At 49.2% G+C, this 18251-nt stretch overlaps 7 protein-coding genes across 7 annotated transcripts; 3 read left to right on the forward strand and 4 right to left on the reverse strand.

The window, feature by feature from the left end:
* Positions 1–522: 522 nt before the first annotated feature.
* On the forward strand, positions 523–1440 carry ColSpa_00428 (oxidoreductase swnR; the record flags this gene model as incomplete). Its single annotated transcript, XM_049266640.1, has 1 exon — positions 523–1440. The coding sequence occupies one exon, from the start codon at positions 523–525 to the stop codon at positions 1438–1440; it is 918 nt and encodes a 305-aa protein (XP_049122597.1).
* Positions 1441–1479: 39 nt separating this feature from the next.
* Positions 1480–2337, reverse strand: ColSpa_00429 (uncharacterized protein; the record flags this gene model as incomplete). The annotated part of the gene is made up of 1 exon (XM_049266641.1): positions 1480–2337. The coding sequence occupies one exon, from the start codon at positions 2335–2337 to the stop codon at positions 1480–1482; it is 858 nt and encodes a 285-aa protein (XP_049122598.1).
* A 4290-nt stretch (positions 2338–6627) lies between these two features.
* Positions 6628–7417, forward strand: ColSpa_00430 (uncharacterized protein; the record flags this gene model as incomplete). Its single annotated transcript, XM_049266642.1, has 2 exons — positions 6628–6860; positions 6919–7417. The coding sequence occupies 2 exons, from the start codon at positions 6628–6630 to the stop codon at positions 7415–7417; spliced, it is 732 nt and encodes a 243-aa protein (XP_049122599.1).
* A 318-nt stretch (positions 7418–7735) lies between these two features.
* Positions 7736–9311, reverse strand: ColSpa_00431 (UNC93-like protein; the record flags this gene model as incomplete). The annotated part of the gene is made up of 3 exons (XM_049266643.1): positions 7736–8090; positions 8146–9079; positions 9137–9311. The coding sequence occupies 3 exons, from the start codon at positions 9309–9311 to the stop codon at positions 7736–7738; spliced, it is 1464 nt and encodes a 487-aa protein (XP_049122600.1).
* Positions 9312–11765: 2454 nt separating this feature from the next.
* On the reverse strand, positions 11766–12314 carry ColSpa_00432 (uncharacterized protein; the record flags this gene model as incomplete). Its single annotated transcript, XM_049266644.1, has 2 exons — positions 11766–11827; positions 12092–12314. The coding sequence occupies 2 exons, from the start codon at positions 12312–12314 to the stop codon at positions 11766–11768; spliced, it is 285 nt and encodes a 94-aa protein (XP_049122601.1).
* Positions 12315–14868: 2554 nt separating this feature from the next.
* Positions 14869–16566, forward strand: ColSpa_00433 (FAD-dependent monooxygenase fsr3; the record flags this gene model as incomplete). The annotated part of the gene is made up of 5 exons (XM_049266645.1): positions 14869–15043; positions 15115–15667; positions 15717–15780; positions 15833–16179; positions 16242–16566. 5 exons carry the CDS (start codon positions 14869–14871, stop codon positions 16564–16566), a joined length of 1464 nt encoding a protein of 487 aa, XP_049122602.1.
* Positions 16567–17021: 455 nt separating this feature from the next.
* ColSpa_00434 (short chain dehydrogenase citE) lies at positions 17022–17894 on the reverse strand (the record flags this gene model as incomplete). The annotated part of the gene is made up of 1 exon (XM_049266646.1): positions 17022–17894. The coding sequence occupies one exon, from the start codon at positions 17892–17894 to the stop codon at positions 17022–17024; it is 873 nt and encodes a 290-aa protein (XP_049122603.1).
* Positions 17895–18251: the final 357 nt, after the last annotated feature.

Genomic DNA, 18251 nt, shown 5'->3' on the forward strand with positions numbered 1-18251 from the left:
TTAGGGAGAGGAACAGAGGTAAAACACAGACCTCCTGCCTAGAAATGCTCTGGCATCGAAAGTCCAGTGCCAAAATCAGTGAGACCCATATCCTAATCAGGCACTAGTAACCAAGCTCGCTGTGAGCTGCCTAATCAGGAAATGATCGGCCCGCTTACACTATTGAGTAACTGCCAGGTCGGCTTCATTGTCCGAATTGATGCTAATGCTTCAGCTCGAAGTCATCCCGCTTATAAACCTAGAACTTATTAATCTTGCAGAACATGCACATGTTACCAAGAGTACCATGAGTCTTGGTGATTTGTGATGTCATGCGGATTTCTGAAGATGCCTCATTCGGAAAGTCAACACGAGGTGGCTGGCTAGAAAAGCTACGGAGGAGGGAATATAAGGCAGCCGGCTTCACCACCTTCAAATCAGAGAAAGTTTTGAACCACAACCTCCAGGCATTCAGCCAGTGAACTAAGGACAATAATCTTCTGTACTTCCTTATCTCTACTTTTAAACTCCGCAACATCAAATATGCGTGTGGCTATTGCTGGCTCCGGCAACGTTGCCCGCTACTTTGCTGAAGAACTTCCGGCGGTGGGAATCGATGTCATTATCCTGACCCGGTCTTCCAAGCCCGAGTTCGAGAATATACCTGGCGTACAGCAGTTCATCACGGACTACTCCGTCTCGTCTCTTCTCGAGGGCATCGAAGGCTCTAGCACCCTCATCTCGGCCATCCTCAACTACGGGCCTGCCTTCGTCGATGTCCATCGACGGCTGATCGAAGCTGCCAAGAGAAGCATCACCTGCAAACGCTTCATCCCTGCCGAGTATGGCGGTAATTTGGAGGACTTTCCCGACCAACCAGGTTTCTACTCCCGCCTCCAAGGCGTCATCCGCAAGGAGCTAGCCGAACAGGACGAGTTGGAATGGACGTTGCTGTCCACTGGTTGGTTTATGGACTATGTCGTGCCGAGACGCAATCGAATGCTGCCGGACGGGGGAGATGCAATTCCTGTCAACCTCGAGACCAACAGCATGCTGATACCGGGCTCTGGCAAAGAGCCCCTGGACTTAACTTCTGCCAGAGATATGGCTCGCGCGGTTGCCAAGCTGCTCCAGACACCTCGATGGGAGCGACACATATACCTATCAGGAGAGAAATCTACTTGGAATCACATTGCAGCGTTGATGCAAGAGAAAGATCCCCAAATGAGCATCAAGCATCGCAGCCTCAACCAGCTGATTGAGGATATCGTTGCCAATCCTGACCCCGACGGCGAGGCACGAATCATTGCAGAGTACGCGATATTCTCTGCTAGTCACGCTGGATCCTTGCCTGCTGAAAAGGTTGCTGCTCACCGCGAAAAGTACTTTGCTGGAATCAAGTTCAGGACTGCGAGAGATTTACTGCTTGAAGTCGAACGGGACCCACATGTTATTGTCTAGAGTGCTCGAATGAACGATTCAATAGGATACTAGCCACAATCAATATAGTATTACATCGTGCTCCGGCAAAGCCGCTACGATGCGAGTCCAAGGCTCTGGTGCAACCTCGGGATGCGCATTGTCACGGCGCATCCAGACCTCTTCAACTAAGAGAAGCAATGTGTCCCAAGTAGCAATACCCAGCGACTTTCTCTCCGAGAACAAGCACCTCATTCTGTACCGCAGCTCTGGCGTTGCAGCCTCGAATGCAACTGCTGCGTATATCCACGTATTAGGACTACTATGTTTTTGGAGCATCTGGAGTTGCTCCATATGGTCCAGGCACCTAGCTACCAAATCCTGAATCTCCTGCTCAGGGCCCCGTCTACCAGAGTTGCACCTGAAATAGAGCAAGCTAGCATAGTAAAACAGCGAGCGGTGATGGTGCACCATGGCCGAGTCTGGGTTTCCAATATCGAAATCCGTCGATGGCTCAGGTGTAGAAAGAGCGAACTCGATCTCTAGTTGATCAAGCTCATCTGGCGCCAGGCAAGGCTTTTGCAGGAGTTTCGTGTTGAAGGAAGAAACCAGCTCAAGAGATTGTGCTGGCATAATCTGGCTCTTGGACATTTCTACACCCGGTAAACTGGTCTTTAAAGAGGCGGGAAACTCCAGTCGTCCGAGGTACTGAGTCTGGACTAATGCAAAAGAAGATGAAAATGATTGATATGTCAGTGCAGCAGTAGTCGACAGATTCCAGGTATGTATGTCGACCTTCTCGAGGAGGTTACTGGTCACCTTGATGACCTCCCGCCAGGCCCCTGGCGTTCCGGTGACGAAGTGAATAAGTATCCACAGACAAAGGGTAGCCAGAGCCGCCATCTGCTCGTCATGCTCCTTGCAGTCCAAGTTCAGCATGAGATGATGAAAGCTTAGTTGTTTGTGGTGAAGAATCAACCCATCATCATGCGGGTAACCTCTGAGGTTCGTCTGATGTGCTGCGGATATAGCGCAAACTGCGTGAAACAACGCGACCGTGCAAGTGGACTTCGTGCGAGCTATCCGACTCCCTTCGAGTGTCATTGGCGAAACGATGGTCAGAAAAGGATTAACCGGGCTACGTATTGGGATCAGTTTGTGTGCCAGGTTTGTCGCCCAGTGGTTGATGAATTCCCGTTCTCGAGCAGAAGCTGATAACACTTCTAAGGGTCTCATAGGGCTACCCATGTGAGGGACAGAAATATCATTTGAGGAGCCGGAGAATGCCTTTCTACTCTCCGGCTTGTGCTGCAAAAGTGTGTCCCAATTCGGAGGAAGTCGGTCTCCTTTCAGTGGCCAGCTTGAGCTGTCGTCCACTGTCCACACGCCAAATTCCAAAATATTTTGAACCGAGTGAGCCGCATCATGGCGGTTCAACCAAAGTGACGTGTGGCCCGCCAGCTCCCTAAACTGATCTCCCTCGTTTATCAATGTGTTTACTGGATTGTGTTGAGTGAGTTCCATGCCCAGAGTGTCTGCTTGTCGAACGTCCTTGGACGCCTGCTTCATCGCTGTGGTAGCCTTGCCGCGTGTCTCGGTAAACCTCCGTCTCCTTGGCGTGGTTCGTGGTTCGAAAGCTCGGAATGTCAAGGACGAGCTGCGCACCGGAATATCGATATCTGGAGATATCCCTCCACTAAAAGGTAGCCTGTTCTTGTTGGATGAAGAGACAGCCTTAGCGCGTATCCGACTCTGACCACCGCTCGTCAGCTCCTCTTGACCCATTGGCGCGAGCCAGGTCAGTCGTTTGCCGTACCCTTGGCATTCGAAACTTCCCGTCGTGCAGCGCTTGCATCTAGGTCGCTGCTCGTCGCACTTGACATGCCGCTGGCGACACGTCCAGCAGCCCGTGAAGGTCTTCAATCGTTTACTACCAATGGTCTTCTCTGGGTGCCGTTCGGTGGCCCTGCCACTCGCTGACGAAAGACAGTTTTTTGGTTCCAATTGAACTTCATCGTTATTACCGAGAAGTGGCGCTGCATAGTCCATGTCCGTATACCGATTGAAGCTTAGCTATGTGGCTCGACGATGAAATGTTGTGACCATTTCTAGATAAGAAGTCAGCAATCACATCACTGAAGATTATTTATATACCGAATACTTTTAGTTGCATGTGGGGGAAGATTAGTAATTCATCAGACTTTAGTCAAAAATGTCTTTCGTTAGTTTGCCACCACAAACGGATTATTTGACCCTAAGGAAAAGAAAAGGCACCTTCTGATGAGTACAATCATTATCTCTCATATGATAAGCTGCACGGTATTCAATTTGCAGGATTTTCGTCACGAAAAAGTTACTGAGTCACGTCACACGGCCACTGGCTGCACAGGTCTTCAGGCTCGGGTCCAACTGACAAAGCAAAAGCCCACGCGAACAAGTGTGACACAACCGGATAGGACGTATGAGGTCAATTGAAGCTGAGTTCTAAAAGTCGAACAACTTTCGGGACTGATGGGGACTCAAATTCTCAATTCATCTAACAAAAGTTCATGCCAATCGTTCATAGTTTGTGAATATAGCTTGTACAGCTGGAATCCTCCCATGTGGACTCTAGCTAAACACGATGCTGCGGGGTCAACAACCGGCTAAGCAGGGCGCATTTTGTTAATCCTGCGGGGAACTGCGGAGAGATTGAAGCAGATTCGAGGATTAGAATTTCCCCGCTGGACAAATGACGCTTCAAAATCTGCGTAAATCGGACGACGTTACGGCGGGCCGAATGGTGAGAATGTCGATCCTTAAGAATGCCAAGCTGCGGTCAGCAAAGAGTCGCCCAGATGATAAGGAGCCCGCCCAGCAATCGATAAAGTCGAGAACCATGAGAGGAGTCTCAGGGTCGGGTTTCAAACTAATCGTCATTCCCTTGTCAATATACCATGCGGTTTTTTCTAGCCGCCTTCGTCTTTGGACTCATTCTGGCCGCCGTGCAGGCTTGTGGGACAGACGAAGAGTGTAGTCTCAACGGGGTCTGCTCCAAGGATAAATCTTGTATTTGCGACCCAGGATGGCGTTCCGCCGATTGCAGCGAGCTCGACCTTCAGCCCGTTGAACGATGGACTGGATATAACCATACAAACGCGACTGGCACAGACTTCTACAAAGAAGGTGCTGGTAATTCATCTTGGGGAGGCCACATAATAAAGGACCGTTCAGACAAGGGACTCTTCCACCTCATCACATCGCAAATGTCCCATGGCTGCGGTCTGGCTGGCTGGCGGCCATTCAGTACCATAATCAGAGCAGAGTCTCGAACAGGACCCAGAGGCCCTTACAACTACGCCCAAACGCTGTTCAGCACCTTCCATCACAACCCGACGACGATTTGGAGTCCTGCAGATAAGAAGTTTCTCATATACTTCATCGGAAAAGACGTGGAGGTGGGCGATGTTTGTCGGTCTCAGAAGTGGAACAATACGATCTCGGTTTCAGCCTCCACAGACCTAAGAGAGTGGACAGCTCCCATAGCACAAGTCATTAATGTTACGAATCCCGCGCCTTGGCCATTGTGGTCGCCCGAAAAACCAACGCACGAAGTCCTGCTCGCGGTCGAGAAAAACAACATATATCATGCGGACAACTATTCTGCTCCGCATGATCTAGTTGTCGAGCCACGCAACACCGAACGCAGCGAAGATCCTTTCCTCTGGAGGGACAAACGTGGACATTGGCACATTCTCGTTCACCACATGGTTGACATCGCAGAGGGCAGAAAGGGGCCACGAGTTGGTGCGCATGCTTTCGCTCGGAACTGGGAAGGCCCTTGGACGTACAACAACAACACACTGGCCTACAACACCACTGTTGAGTTTACAGACGGGTCTAAGTTGGACTACTATCGCCGGGAAAGACCAAAGTTGTACTTCAGCGATGACGGACGGATGACTCCTCTGTATCTACTTAATGGGGTCCAAGAGTTCAACAAGTCGGGCAGCTACACATTGATTCAACCCGTGGGGAAGAAAGCAATAGCATACGAGAGTGAACTTGGGTATTAAGTTTTAAAGCAAAATCACACCTGGTATATCTTAGCTGAATAATATATACATGCACTTTTAATGTTGTTGCAAGTGGCTCAGCTGGTAAATTTCTATCCGTATTTCGGACAAAATGGAAAGCGATATGGTTTTATGTTTTTTCTGGCATCACATTGAGCAATCCAAACAACATTGGCCTTTGCAGTTATGCTTCTGGCCTCACTGGTTTCCCTCATGTTGATATGTGCAAGATGGACTATAATGAAATTCTGAAAACCACAAAGGAAATTTATAGGTAAACGAATGCGCAGTGCTAAACATGGGTCAATTCATGTTAACTTCATGGAGAACCACGCGAGAAGCACGATGGTGGAGCAGAGGGATCCCCCTTTGGACGGACAACTCGGATCTCTCTGTGCACCTCAATCAAGAAAATTCGCAGGGCTGAGTTCTTGCTCTGTCACAGGTTGATAGCTGCCAGCCAAAATTATCGACAACGGGGTTGAAAGCTAGGCTCTCGGCGCTGGTTATGCGCTGAATGTGACCCTGACCTGACTCAGTGACGTTGAAAGGTCCACACCATAACCGCAACTAAATGAAGGCTGCCGGTTCGGCTATGTAAGCTTCTCCGCTTCTAAATCAGGTTACTTTGGTGCAGCGAATCACAAATCCCCAATCGAGATATGAGAGAGAACGGAAGTGTTCAGCAAAGGGGCGATTCCAGCCTAAGGGGTTTCCAGCCAATGGCTGAACTCCAAGACTACCACGACCTTGTATTAACGACGTCAGACCTCAACAATAATCGAACCTCTGATAATGTGTCCCTCGTTTCCTGCCCCTGACTTCATTAGATATCGGGACTAAATAGATGTCCGAAAGCCGTGTACTTGCCACTTGATGCCCCGCTGTACGGACAAGACAGCTTTAGCCATATCTGCATGCGTTCGAAACTTCCCCCCAAGTCTTCTTACTATTTAGAGATCTTTCACATCAACTAGTACATTCTAGTTTCTCAATCATTCATACATTGCAATTAACCGCACTAAGTCAAGAGTAGCAGGTTTTCCCAGTAGAATTCCATTTCGCGCACACACTCGCTTTAGGAAGACTTTCCTGGAGCCAAAAGTCGGACAGAGTTTTCAGGCTTCTGCACCCTTCATTAACGACCTGCAGGCGCCGGTTCCCTCACTCAGCAATGCTCGTCACCATACTATTCCCCATACTTGGCTTGTTGAGTACTACTTGCGGTGCACCTGTTGACAACATCTTGGAGGACCGTGAAGAAGTTAGCCACGACTCTCTGAGCCCTATGCCACAGACTGTCCAACAGAATGCCGTTGGTATCGCAATCGCAAACTTCAATCCGCTTCTTCATATTGCGCACGGGTGCCAGCCGTATACCGCCGTGGACGATGCCGGCAATACGAGGTATGTCATCAAGTACCCGCCGACTTAGCAGAGCTTCCACGTCTGACATCAGCTGCAGTGGTGGACTGAAGCCAACCGGCAGCTCAGATGGAGACTGCACTGATACTAGCAAGGGCCAGACTTACGCCAGAGGAACGTGGCATAACGACAAATATGCAATTATGTACGCATGGTACTTCCCCAAAGACCAGCCAAACGATGAAGTGTCTACTGGCGCGCACAGACATGATTGGGAAAGCATTGTGGTCTGGCTTAACAACCCCTCTGTCGGGAACACAACAATCCTCGGTGGAGCAGCTTCAGGGCACGGTGAATTCAAGCCTACAACAAAGCCGGAGCGCCAGGGCGATAGCTTGAAGGTGGAGTACTTTACGCAAGTGCTATTCAACCATGAGCTGCAGTTCACAGCCACGGTGGGTCGTACATACCCGGTTCTCGACTGGGATGCTATGAGTCCGACTGTTCAGAATGCTCTCAATAGCACAAGCTTTGGGCAGGCCAACGTCCCATTTAAGGATGAGAATTTTTTGAAGAATCTTGACGAGGCTTCAATATAGCTGGGTAACTTACTCTTGTTTTAGTTTAGTCGGCATTTGTGCTCCTGGGCTGGTTCGGGAGAGGCCTACTCCTGATTTCCTTCATGATTGTTGACTAATCGTGTTTAGTCTTGAAATTGGGGCGCGGAAAATTTCCAATTAGTCAAGACTTCTACCACTTAACCTCTTATAGCTTGGATTTGCAAAGTTGAGCGACCAGTACCAAGGGCTGAATTGACAACCTATTACATGGCTAAATTTTGCCGATGTAAAATTGCGTCTATAACTGAACTAGCTGGACTCCACACGATCAACTGTGTAAAGCAGACTATTGATGTTTTATATGCTCCGTGGTCCATCTGCTGCAGCGGCAGCCGTGGACACGATGACTGGATCCCCGACTTTGTTGTCTTCCACAGTGTTATTCGAGCCTGTCTCTGTGTTGTCCACAGGTCGCTCAGGGACGAGCAGAACTGCCCATGAAGTCGCAGGAATACATATGACGAACATAACGAACGCAACGACTAGGTTATACATGGGTGATATCTTGACTGCACCAATACCGAAGGCCAAGCATGAGCCAATGGACTCGAAGGATCGCACAAGACCGACGCCTAAGGTCAGGGTCTCAATGTCGTCGAAAAACGTGCCCATAAGCCAGTAAACAAACATGTAGTGCGATTCATTCATGAACCTGCTTCGATGTCAGCTTCTTCCGTGTCTCATTACTGCTGACGACTAAAACTCACCGGAAGAGCACGTTGACAGCGAAGCCCCGACCAAATCCTGGGGAAGTCCAGTCAAGGGTAATCTTTGGAACTGTGTCCTCATACAATTTCTCGTTGGCAACTTGCCAGGCAAACAATCCCAACATAATGATTGAGAAAAAGGCCCAGGTAATCTTTGCAAGCTGCGGGCGGCTGAAGCGCTTTAGATCATAAAACCATCCCCAGAACATGTTAGCAGCCGATGCTGCTATTCCTGAAGTCAAGCCACCCAAAGTTCTGGCTCGTACGGAAAAGTATTTCGTCAGGTAAATGCCCTGGTAGGTGCTATTCCAGTTGAAGCCGATAAGGATGGGAATCAAGAGGTAGAATTGCTTATTCTTAAGCAGCTTCAACCACTTGCGAAACTCGCCCATGACGGCCTTGTTCTTGGTTGGGTCGGCAACCTTCCTACCGTCGCTGTGGATGACTTTTTGCGGAGGCGATACAAGCAGGGCCAAGGGAAGACCAAGGCACTGGAGGGCGATCAATACAAGGTAGGTTGAATATCCCACCTTTCCTCTCTGGCCGTTGTTGACATTCAGGGAAAGCTGAATAGAGGCACCAAGGAGTTGTCCCAGTTCACGGAGGCCGAGCCAGATACCAGTGAACTTGCCTCTATCCTTGATGTCGGCATACCCAAGGGCGATGGCGCCTTCGGCCGCCCACAAGGCAGATGCAGCAATACCGCAAGTTGCGCCGCCGAATAGAACGAACCATTCGACGCCATAGCGGTTGTTTACGTACATTGAAGCCGAGTACGGTGCGTAGCCAAGAGTGCCGATGATCAGAACCGTCTTGAGGCCGATCTTGTTGGCCATGATGGCAAAGAAACTGCAGCCAAAAACCATGATACCGAATGTCAGAGAGTTGGATCCATTGACGAGGTAGGGCTCTTGTTGACCGCCCGCGCCGGTGCCTTTGGAAAGACTTTGTCAGTACTGTCTAAGTTCGCCTCTGTAACAGCCAAACATACTGTTGAGAGCATTCCAAATTCCGGGTTGAGTGAAAGAGATCAAGCCCACGACGATGACGTTGAAAAGAGGACTGCGAAACCAGCGTGTAAAGCGTGATACGGGCTTCGAAGGCTGAACATCTTGGACTTCCTGATCAACCTCTTCGGTCTGTTTCGCATGATCGGCAGACGACATTGCTGACAGGTTGCTTGCGTCCCGACACAACGGTTCAGTTCATGCAAGTGAAGAGGCGATGGGGACTCTTCGGACTTGAGCTCTTTAAGGGAACTCCCAGACTCTACAATGGTGGTGCCCCTCAGCCTAAATTTTCTGGCAGCAGATCCATTGCCACGCTAGCAAATCGCAAGCGGCCAACGTCCGCCGTTCTACATCCATTTGGCTTTCTTTCCCTCTTCGTCAGAGGTCGCAGACTCCGCATTCCGCCAGATACCGGGTTGTCGCCAGATTGGTTGAGGAGATAACTTTAACGAGCTTGGCTCGCGTGGCGTTATTGAAAATCGTCATGAAACAATCCCAGCCAGCTGTGTCGGCGTGGATTGGAACCCAAATTCTTGGGGGCACATCCCTGATGGAGGCGGCTGGCGCTCCTGCGGAAATGTAGTAGTAAAGCGTGGGCTAGATCCTTGGAAAGGGCGTGATGGGTCGGCTTTTGTCCGTCATCACGTCGTGCTTGCAAGGGTTCGATGGCGACATCTGCGAGAGAATGGCGATCTCCACAGCTCGCCATTCGCTGGGTTGAGAACGCAACATAATTCCGGCATAAACGCGTTCCAATAGTCGAATAAAAGCACCCAAGAGAACCTTGACGACGGGTAAGCCCGTAAAGAAGCATAAATCAGCATTTTCTCGAATAAGTTGCTTCAAAGTTCACAAGAAATGGCCCAAGTTGAATCCAACGCCGAGGCACTTAGACCGATTCCGTACGGCCCCGCTGTTCATTTACCGGCTCCGTACCCGGAGAAAACGGTGTTCCCCTTGTCATTGGCGGCATCCCTGCCAAATACCCACATAGCGCATCTTGTCGCTGAGATTGAAGAGCTTTCGTACAGCGGGAAGCTACAAACTCAATTGGACAAGCACGGAGCAGTCTACTTCCAGAATCTGGGCCTGAAAAGTGCAAATGAATTTTCTCAGTTTGCGCACGCGTTTGGCTGGACCGCTCACGAAGATATTGGCAATCCTGTACGGCGCACCATTTACGCTAAGAACGTGGCAACAGCCAATGAAGGTCCCAACACACAGCCAGTCTACCCTCATAATGAATTTGGATTAAGTCCACACTTTCCGTCATACGTCTTTTTTTTCTGCGCGTCGGCACCAGAGACGGGTATGTACCATGCTCGCCTTGGAATAGTAGCTGAGGCCTAATATTGTAGGTGGTGAAACTCCCATAAACAGTTCGGTTGTGCTCTACCACCGACTCAAAGAGAAACATCCTGATTTCATTAAAGAAATTGAGAACAAGGTTCGGATCATCCGCATATTGTCACGGATCCCCTCTGATACTTCTCTCGAAGGGCGTCAAATATCAACTATTTTATCCGAACGGACCTCGTGACCAGACGTCCTCTGCAGGAACCACGCTTCTACAGGCCTATGGTCGAACAGTCTTGGATAGTGATGATACGGAGACTGCCCGAGCAAAGATCGAAACGGAGGTGAAGCGCTTGCCGACGGCGCAGTGGGTCTGGGAAAACCAATCTGACAGCAACCCGCTGGGAGATCTGAGAGTTTGGCAACATCTACCTGGTAAGCAACACCGTTCAGCAGGGTGAAAGCGAATTTTGCTAATGTACTTAACTCAAGCCGTGAGAGACCATCCACGGACAGGAGATACTGTATTTTTCAACAATGTAGTCTCTCGTTTTTTGAACGCAATTGATGCCGATACGTTGCGGCCCCCTCATATCACCAAGGAGGGAAAGTACCAGCCGCCAGCCTTCGTAAGCTATGGCTTTCCAATGACAATGGTAGTCTGGGACTGGCTGACTTCTATAGTTCGGCGATGACTCTGAAATCCCTAGAGAGTTTCTTGACTCAGCTGCTGAGATTATCAAGTAGGTTTGATTTTACTGCCTGCTCAGTCGCATTCTTCTAATATCAAATGGAGGGAAACAAGAGCTTTAGTTTCGTGGAAAGAAGGAGATGTGTTGCTTTTGGATGTGAGTTACTATGATTTGGCGCCCCCAAGTATATTGCTGACTTGTGGCTAGAATCATGCCGTGCAACACGGCAGGGAGCCTTGGACAGGGCAAGTAATCTTGGAAGATGGAAACAAAGAGCCACAAGCTGACTTTGGAACAGGAATCGAAAACTGCTTGCTAGCTTATGGGATGAATCAGTGAGACAAACGCCTTGACAACGCCGATTCTGTGGCTTCTAACGTACGGCGAGAGCTTTTGCCGTCATCCATTGCAAGTGCCAATGTGTTCCATCAGAGACTTTTTGACAGGCAAATGCAGTCTCAGGTTCATGAGAATGTTATATAGGCATGAGTTTTCCAGAGATTAGGACAGCATTGTAACATCTTTGAGTAATTATTCGATTACAATGCTTGCTCGCCGTACAAAGGTGTAGAGAGTATGAAAACAGGACTTGAGGGCGCAAACAAAGGAAAACTAAGATTGGCTAGAGCGTCAGGATCTCGACATAGGAAAATAAGGAAGCCTTTCCGTATTGCTCAACAGTAACTGATAAAACCCTAGGCGAGGGTTTCCTCGCAAGAAACAGCATGCCCAAGCTAGGAATATCCCAATCAGCACACATATCACAGACTTCTCCTTTGCAGCAATGACTTACGACATCAAGAAGGCAGCATCTCGGGTGCTTTTTACCGGTGACCAAGCAGGAGGCTTCAAACCCAGCAACAGTGACAGATTCAGTGGAAGCTGGAGTTACCGGTTAGCCAAAATCCTTACCTCTTACTCTTTAAAGTCATAATATTGACAACTTACGAGCGATGCACTTCAGAGATTTGCCATCACAGCAAAGCGGGGTGCCCAGCGAGCATATGGCATCAAGGATGGACACATCCTCGACGGTCTCGTTGTCAACACCACCGGTGCTCCCATCAGAGGTTAACTCGCAGGTGTCCAGCTCATCGCTACGCTTCACACCTGCGGGTGCGGCAACCGCAACGGTAGCGAAAAGAGCCAAGAGGTACGTGGTGTGCTTCATTGTAAGGATACTGGATTTTGCGAATGTGGTGAGAAGATTATGGGGCCTGAGCTGCGAAGAGAAGATGGACACCTTCTCCGACTTACATAGGGAAAAAGATTCAACTTATACCAATAATTCTACTCCAGTAACAATCTGACAGTTTAAGTGGTTAAGGAAAGTGGCGTTGATGCCAATGTCCCGGCAGGTCGGATGTCGAAAACAAGCAAGGGTCCTATGTGCGCTAAGTAAGCCCCTATCCTCGCAGCATCGAAGCCATCAACTACCCACCTTAGGTCTGTATTGTGGCCACCTCGATCATTGTGCATAACTGCTGGGCAGAGCATCCTTGGCATGGCTGCAACCGCGGCGGGCTACTTGTGGAGGCTGATGAATGTCTCGGGCTCGCTTGAGTCATTTTAACGGTCCTACTTGCGAGACAGTCTCAAAGATTGACTGTTTTGGCCAGGGCCTTCAACTTTCTTTCTCCAACCAAGGCAAATTAGCACCTGTCTCTCGATTTAAACACCGTTCGTAATTTTCCGAGGTGCTCATAAACCTTGTGGCAAATATTGTTGAAGACGATTGGGTTGAACATCACTTGACGCAATTGATTGGCGTGCCTCTAAGAGCCTTGACGAATCATTGGTCACAGCCTCTTCAAGGCGATTTTGATGTTTTACAGCAATTGTGGCCTCACTGTCACCCAAGTTGGTCTATACGAGCCTTACCATATTTCGACCATAGGGATCTGCAAGTTGGTTCTCATTTTCGGTGAAATTTGCGCCACCTCCAAATTTACTCCATCAATGGCTCACCTCGCAAATCCAAGTGATGATCAGAACAAGGAGCAGTTGTAGCGCCTACAATTGAAATCGTTGGTGTATTTTTTTAATATCATTTCTAAGACATTTGGATGAACTGTGATACAATTCCTAGTTTAGCGATTTGTCTTTCCATGGAAGAGTGCCTGTAGTTGATAGAGGAGATTGTGCAGCTCCGTTTTTGACTGTAGATCTTCTGCGGGTTTTAGATCCGCCTTGGCAACTATACTGGAAGCGTGCAGGGTGACAGGTCTATAGAGAGCGGTGCGGTGCGGTGAACAACCACAACCTCCCCCTAGCTACGCAAGATACCTTCAGACAGTCGCGTATCAGTTGTCCTGATCTGTGTCCCTCAATGTCATGGAAGTTTCTACGCCCCTGATCAGACCCTGCTTAGCTAAGAGATCAAAGAAACCAGACGCAAAGACCACCTCAATGGGAGCAGGAAACTCTGCCCCGTCCCAATACCTTACCTGGAAAAAGTTCGGACTGGATCCAGAACCAACGAAAGGCACTTGGTCTAACGAACAAAAAGTAGTAAAGCGCACATCGCACAACGTACTTACCCAAGCCAACAGGACATACAGATACACCAATGACCAGTTAAAACCCAAAAAAGAATTTAATTTTTTTTGTTAGTATGCTTCTGACTGGTTTGCAAATGAAGACTTACTTCCAATTAGTTCTATCTATCTGGTCTCGCTCCCAAAAGAAAGCTTTCGCTTGGAGTGCTTGACGCTTGGGATATTCTCTCTGATCGCAATTTCTCAGGATTTTTTCACAAAAGTTATTAAGCCACGAGGATCCTTTATCAGCTGGGTTGTTTATTATGACCACAATTTCCGTCAGCAAAGTCCCGGGCACAACCAGCAGCGACAACAGTATCGTAGATAGATTCACCTGGCTTGCTCGATACCACCACGGTGATCTGGTATGGACGGCAATGGTAGATGTTGAATGGATTCTCTCTTACTGAGAGAACCCGTTTGTACAATCATACTCGGGTTAAAGTTAGGGGTGAACCAAAGATGTATTTGCCGTGATTATCTTCCTAACTACAAGACTTGGCTTTCGTACACGAGATATATGATCTCGTACGTCCCTGAGTCAGTTCGGCATGAATATACTTTGATCCCCTCAATGGATAACCGAGGGCCGAATATCCAGTCTGTGCCCTCTGCCATGGTGTGTGTCCTTGAGTCGTGCGTGTCGTACAACCAGCTGGTACTGTTATTCCAACAGTAGATTTTATTAGTGACTCTGATGAAACGGTAGTGGGGTCCAGGTAGGTGATGTGTGGTGAGAGGCGAGGGAAACCCACCAGACTGTGATAAAACCCACCAGACCGCTTCATGCCGTAGTCCAGTGGTAAGCGATACGCGGATCTATATCCTCGCCCCGGCTTGAGCTTTCTACCGAATAGCCGCTTACACATCTGAGACAACCTTCTTTTACACTAAATACGAGATTGCCTGCTTGCTGTACCGGCCCTGGCTCAAAATGCATCTGGAGATTGTCGCTTACCCACATAGAATGTAACTTGTTCTCAATACGACGACCTCACAATATGCTGCTTTGACTACGGCAAGAATTCTCCCCGTAGTCGCCGCTTATTAATCGGCATAGCAGCATCTTCGGATTGCACTATTGGTTATAAAAGTCAGATCAGTCTGGCGAACAGATTCTTACGACATGCTGAAAAGTAAGAATACTAACCAAAGTTACCATCTGTTATTGATAAAAAAAACAACATGACTGCTCAGTCTGGAAGTGCAACTGTGGATGGTGTGGCCCGGAATAGCCACACCGGTATACGGGTTGTCGTAGTGGGGGCTGGTGTCGGTGGCCTTTTCACGGCGCTCGAATGTTGGAGAAAAGGTATTGATGTGATCGTTCTTGAGAGAGCCGAGAAGATATCCGTTATTGGTATGTCTGATACTTCACCTATGTTGCGGTTGCTCCGCTGGTACTCACGTTAATATCCTAACTTTGAACAGGTGATGTCCTTGTCATTGGGCCGTCTGCTTGGGCCACGCTCCAAAACTACCCCAATATGGCAAAGGATTACGACAAGATTAAGCATGACGTGACGTACAACTTTCTGAGCCAACAGAGTGAGCTACTTCGTGGTCCTCAAGAGGTTGAATGGAATTTGCCTGGGGTGGCGAGGCACGCCAGCTATCCAACAAGAATCGCTGGCATTACAGCACGGCAAGACATTGTCGCAATGCTTTTCAGTCAGGTGCAAAGACTTGGCATCCAAGTTGAGTTTGGAACCAACGTTGTTGAGTTCTCGGAAGACGCCAGTCGCGGGACTGCGACTGCTCGGGCTTTTGACGGCCGAGAGTTCACCGGTGATCTTGTTGTTGCTGCCGACGGCTTGGGCACCAAATCACATGGGGTCATTCTTGGACAGCCAGTCGGCGTACTCCCCAGTGGATATGTTTGTTTGAGAGGATCGTTTCCCACCAAAGCTGTCGAAAACGTCCCATCAGTTCAAGCACTGCTCCCCAAAGCTGATGAACGACCTAAAATATTGGTTTATACTGCGTTAGTGACCATCTTCTGATGCAGGACGTCGCTGACACTGTATTTACAGAACCAAAACACATTTCATTCTCACTCTGTCCCATGAGAGGGTCTACGTTGCTCTCACACTCGAGGTAAGTCCCCAAGCACACGTATCTAGACTCAATTCTTACATAAAGATTTTAGGATAATGGAGGAGCTGAGGAGTCTTGGTCGAAGACTGTAAGCGGCCCTGAAATCGCTGCTATGCTATCTTCCTCGGGAAAATGGGCCCAAGAAGTAGTTGACTGTTTCGAAAACGCCCCAGACGGCTGCATTGTATCTTGGAAACTATGCTGGCGTGATCCTCAGCCTAAATGGACTTCTAAAGGGTCACGAATTATCCAATTGGGCGACAGTGCCCACAGCTTTTTACCTTCGTCCGCCAACGGTGGAACGATGGCTGGTGAAGACGCCTTGTCACTGGCAGAATGCCTCAAGATCGGAGGCAAAGCTAACGTGCCTATGGCCGCAAAAGTTCATGAAAAGTTACGGTAAGTGATTATGCTGGAGACGTACAAGAAAAATGCGAGTGACGCATCTGACTGTCCACTAGATATCAGCGGGTATCATTGGTTCAAAAAACAGGCTTTGTCAACCGACGCGAATTGCACCAAGACATGAAAGACATTCTCAACGATGGGGGCAAGCCAATGCTTCAAGGAAAGTGGGTTTGGACGCACAATCCTGAGCTGTATGCCAAGGATAACTACGAAGCAGCTCGAGCAGCAATCGAGGCTGGAACGAGTTTTGACAACTCTAACCTTCCGCCAGGACATAAGTGGGAGCCGTGGACAATGGAAAAAGAGCTGGAGAAGGAGGCGTCTGGTGTCTTCTTCCAAGACTTAAAGACCAATGGCGACTGGGGTATCTCAGCATAGTTAGTGCCCGATTCTAGAGGAGTTTACCTAGACTCATACGCCGCAAGCTTTGCAGCGAGGCCAGCCGAGCAACTGAAAAATGTGTCAGGCCATCTCCTGGACTTTCGTTGCCCAACTCTGCTTGTAAGACATGTGCTATTAGTAGAGCATCATTAAATCCAATAGAGAAAGAGATTCTGATAAAAAACACGCTTCTGGCTCTGGCATCGACACCTGCAATGACTCAACAACCCTCGATTTATCTCTCGCATGAACTTTTCCATTTGAGCGGTGCTTGTTGCTCAAAATCATATTTTGCAGGAACCTGGTCCTTTGGAAAATGGATATCCTTGAGGTGGTTATCTCAAAACTTAGGCTGCATCATCGAAGTCGATGTTCTGTTTCAATAAGTTGGCTCAACTGTTGGTAATCAACACGTTAGTGAACAACTCGTTCATGCTTAATCTCTGCAGAATCTAGAACCAGCCCTGCAACCCGATGGTAAAGCGACTCTGGTCCTTTTCCAGCTCATCCCGAAGCCCCTTGAGCTCATCTACATCCCAGTTTGCATGCACGAACCGTCCATTCAAGAACCCAGCCTGTCCGCTCAACGCCCACACGACAAAATCCCCTGGTAGCGCAATATCATCGTACACCAGTCCAAGCTCCTCGACCGTTGAGGCAAATTTCTCCGACATGGCCGTGCCTCCGATGAGGCCCGGGTGCACTTGAAGCACAAAGAAGTCGGGGTTCTCCTCGTGCAAGTATTCAAACATCTTCGTCGCGGCGCTCTTGGAGGCACGGTAGGCCGAGTAGCCAAACATGTAAGGCAGGTGGATCGCGGCAGTGGAGATGTGGATCACCGAGGCGGAGGAGGATGCGTGGGGGTGGAACGCGCGGAGGAGGTTGAAGTTGCCGCGGACACTGATCTCAAAGGCACGCCACCAGTCAGAGGGGTCGGAATCGGGGATGGATTTGAGGTCGGCCATGTAGCCGGCGTTGGCTATGAGAATGTCGATCTTGGCACCGATGGATTCCGAGAACGAGGTCAGAGCCTCAGAAGTTGCATTGACATCCGTGACGTCGGCCGCGTACAGGTACACTTTGGTCTCTCCGTTCAGGGCCTGGATAACGGCCTTGGTGCCTTCGAGAGACTTGACCGACCGCCCGAGAAGTCCCAGGCTCGAGATGCCTGACTTCGCAAGGGACTGCGCGATGGAGGCCCCGATGCCTGCACCGCCGCCTGAGATGAAGGCATGCCTCCCTTTAGTCGATAACTCAGCACGAGACGGGGAGATGGCGTCATACGTCTTTGTACGGTAGGTCTTGGTCGGGGAAGGAAACGACATGGCTAGTTTAAGAGCGGCCTTTTTTCTTTTACAGAATTTGATGTGAGAATGATGGAGTGGATGGTTGTGAAAAGAAATTGGTAAAGCATCACATCTTTATCTGATTCTTATTCTTCATGCCTCTCGCGCAGGCCGCGTTCAGAGGGCCAACGCTGTTGTGCGCGTTCACTGCATCGTCATGTGGAGCTGTTCAACTGTCAGGCTGATCCGTCCGTCAGCATAGTGGAAAGTCAGGTTGTCTCCCGGCACCGGGTGAAGAAGAACCAGAAAATGGGCTAATGTCAGCATCTAACAACGTTGGGAGGCGGCGTTCGGATAAGTTGACGAGGTCCCATTGCTTACTGCCGAGCCCCGGAC

This window comes from Colletotrichum spaethianum, assembly GCF_022836535.1.
Source record: "Colletotrichum spaethianum MAFF 239500 DNA, contig01, whole genome shotgun sequence".
NCBI lineage: Eukaryota > Fungi > Ascomycota > Sordariomycetes > Glomerellales > Glomerellaceae > Colletotrichum > Colletotrichum spaethianum.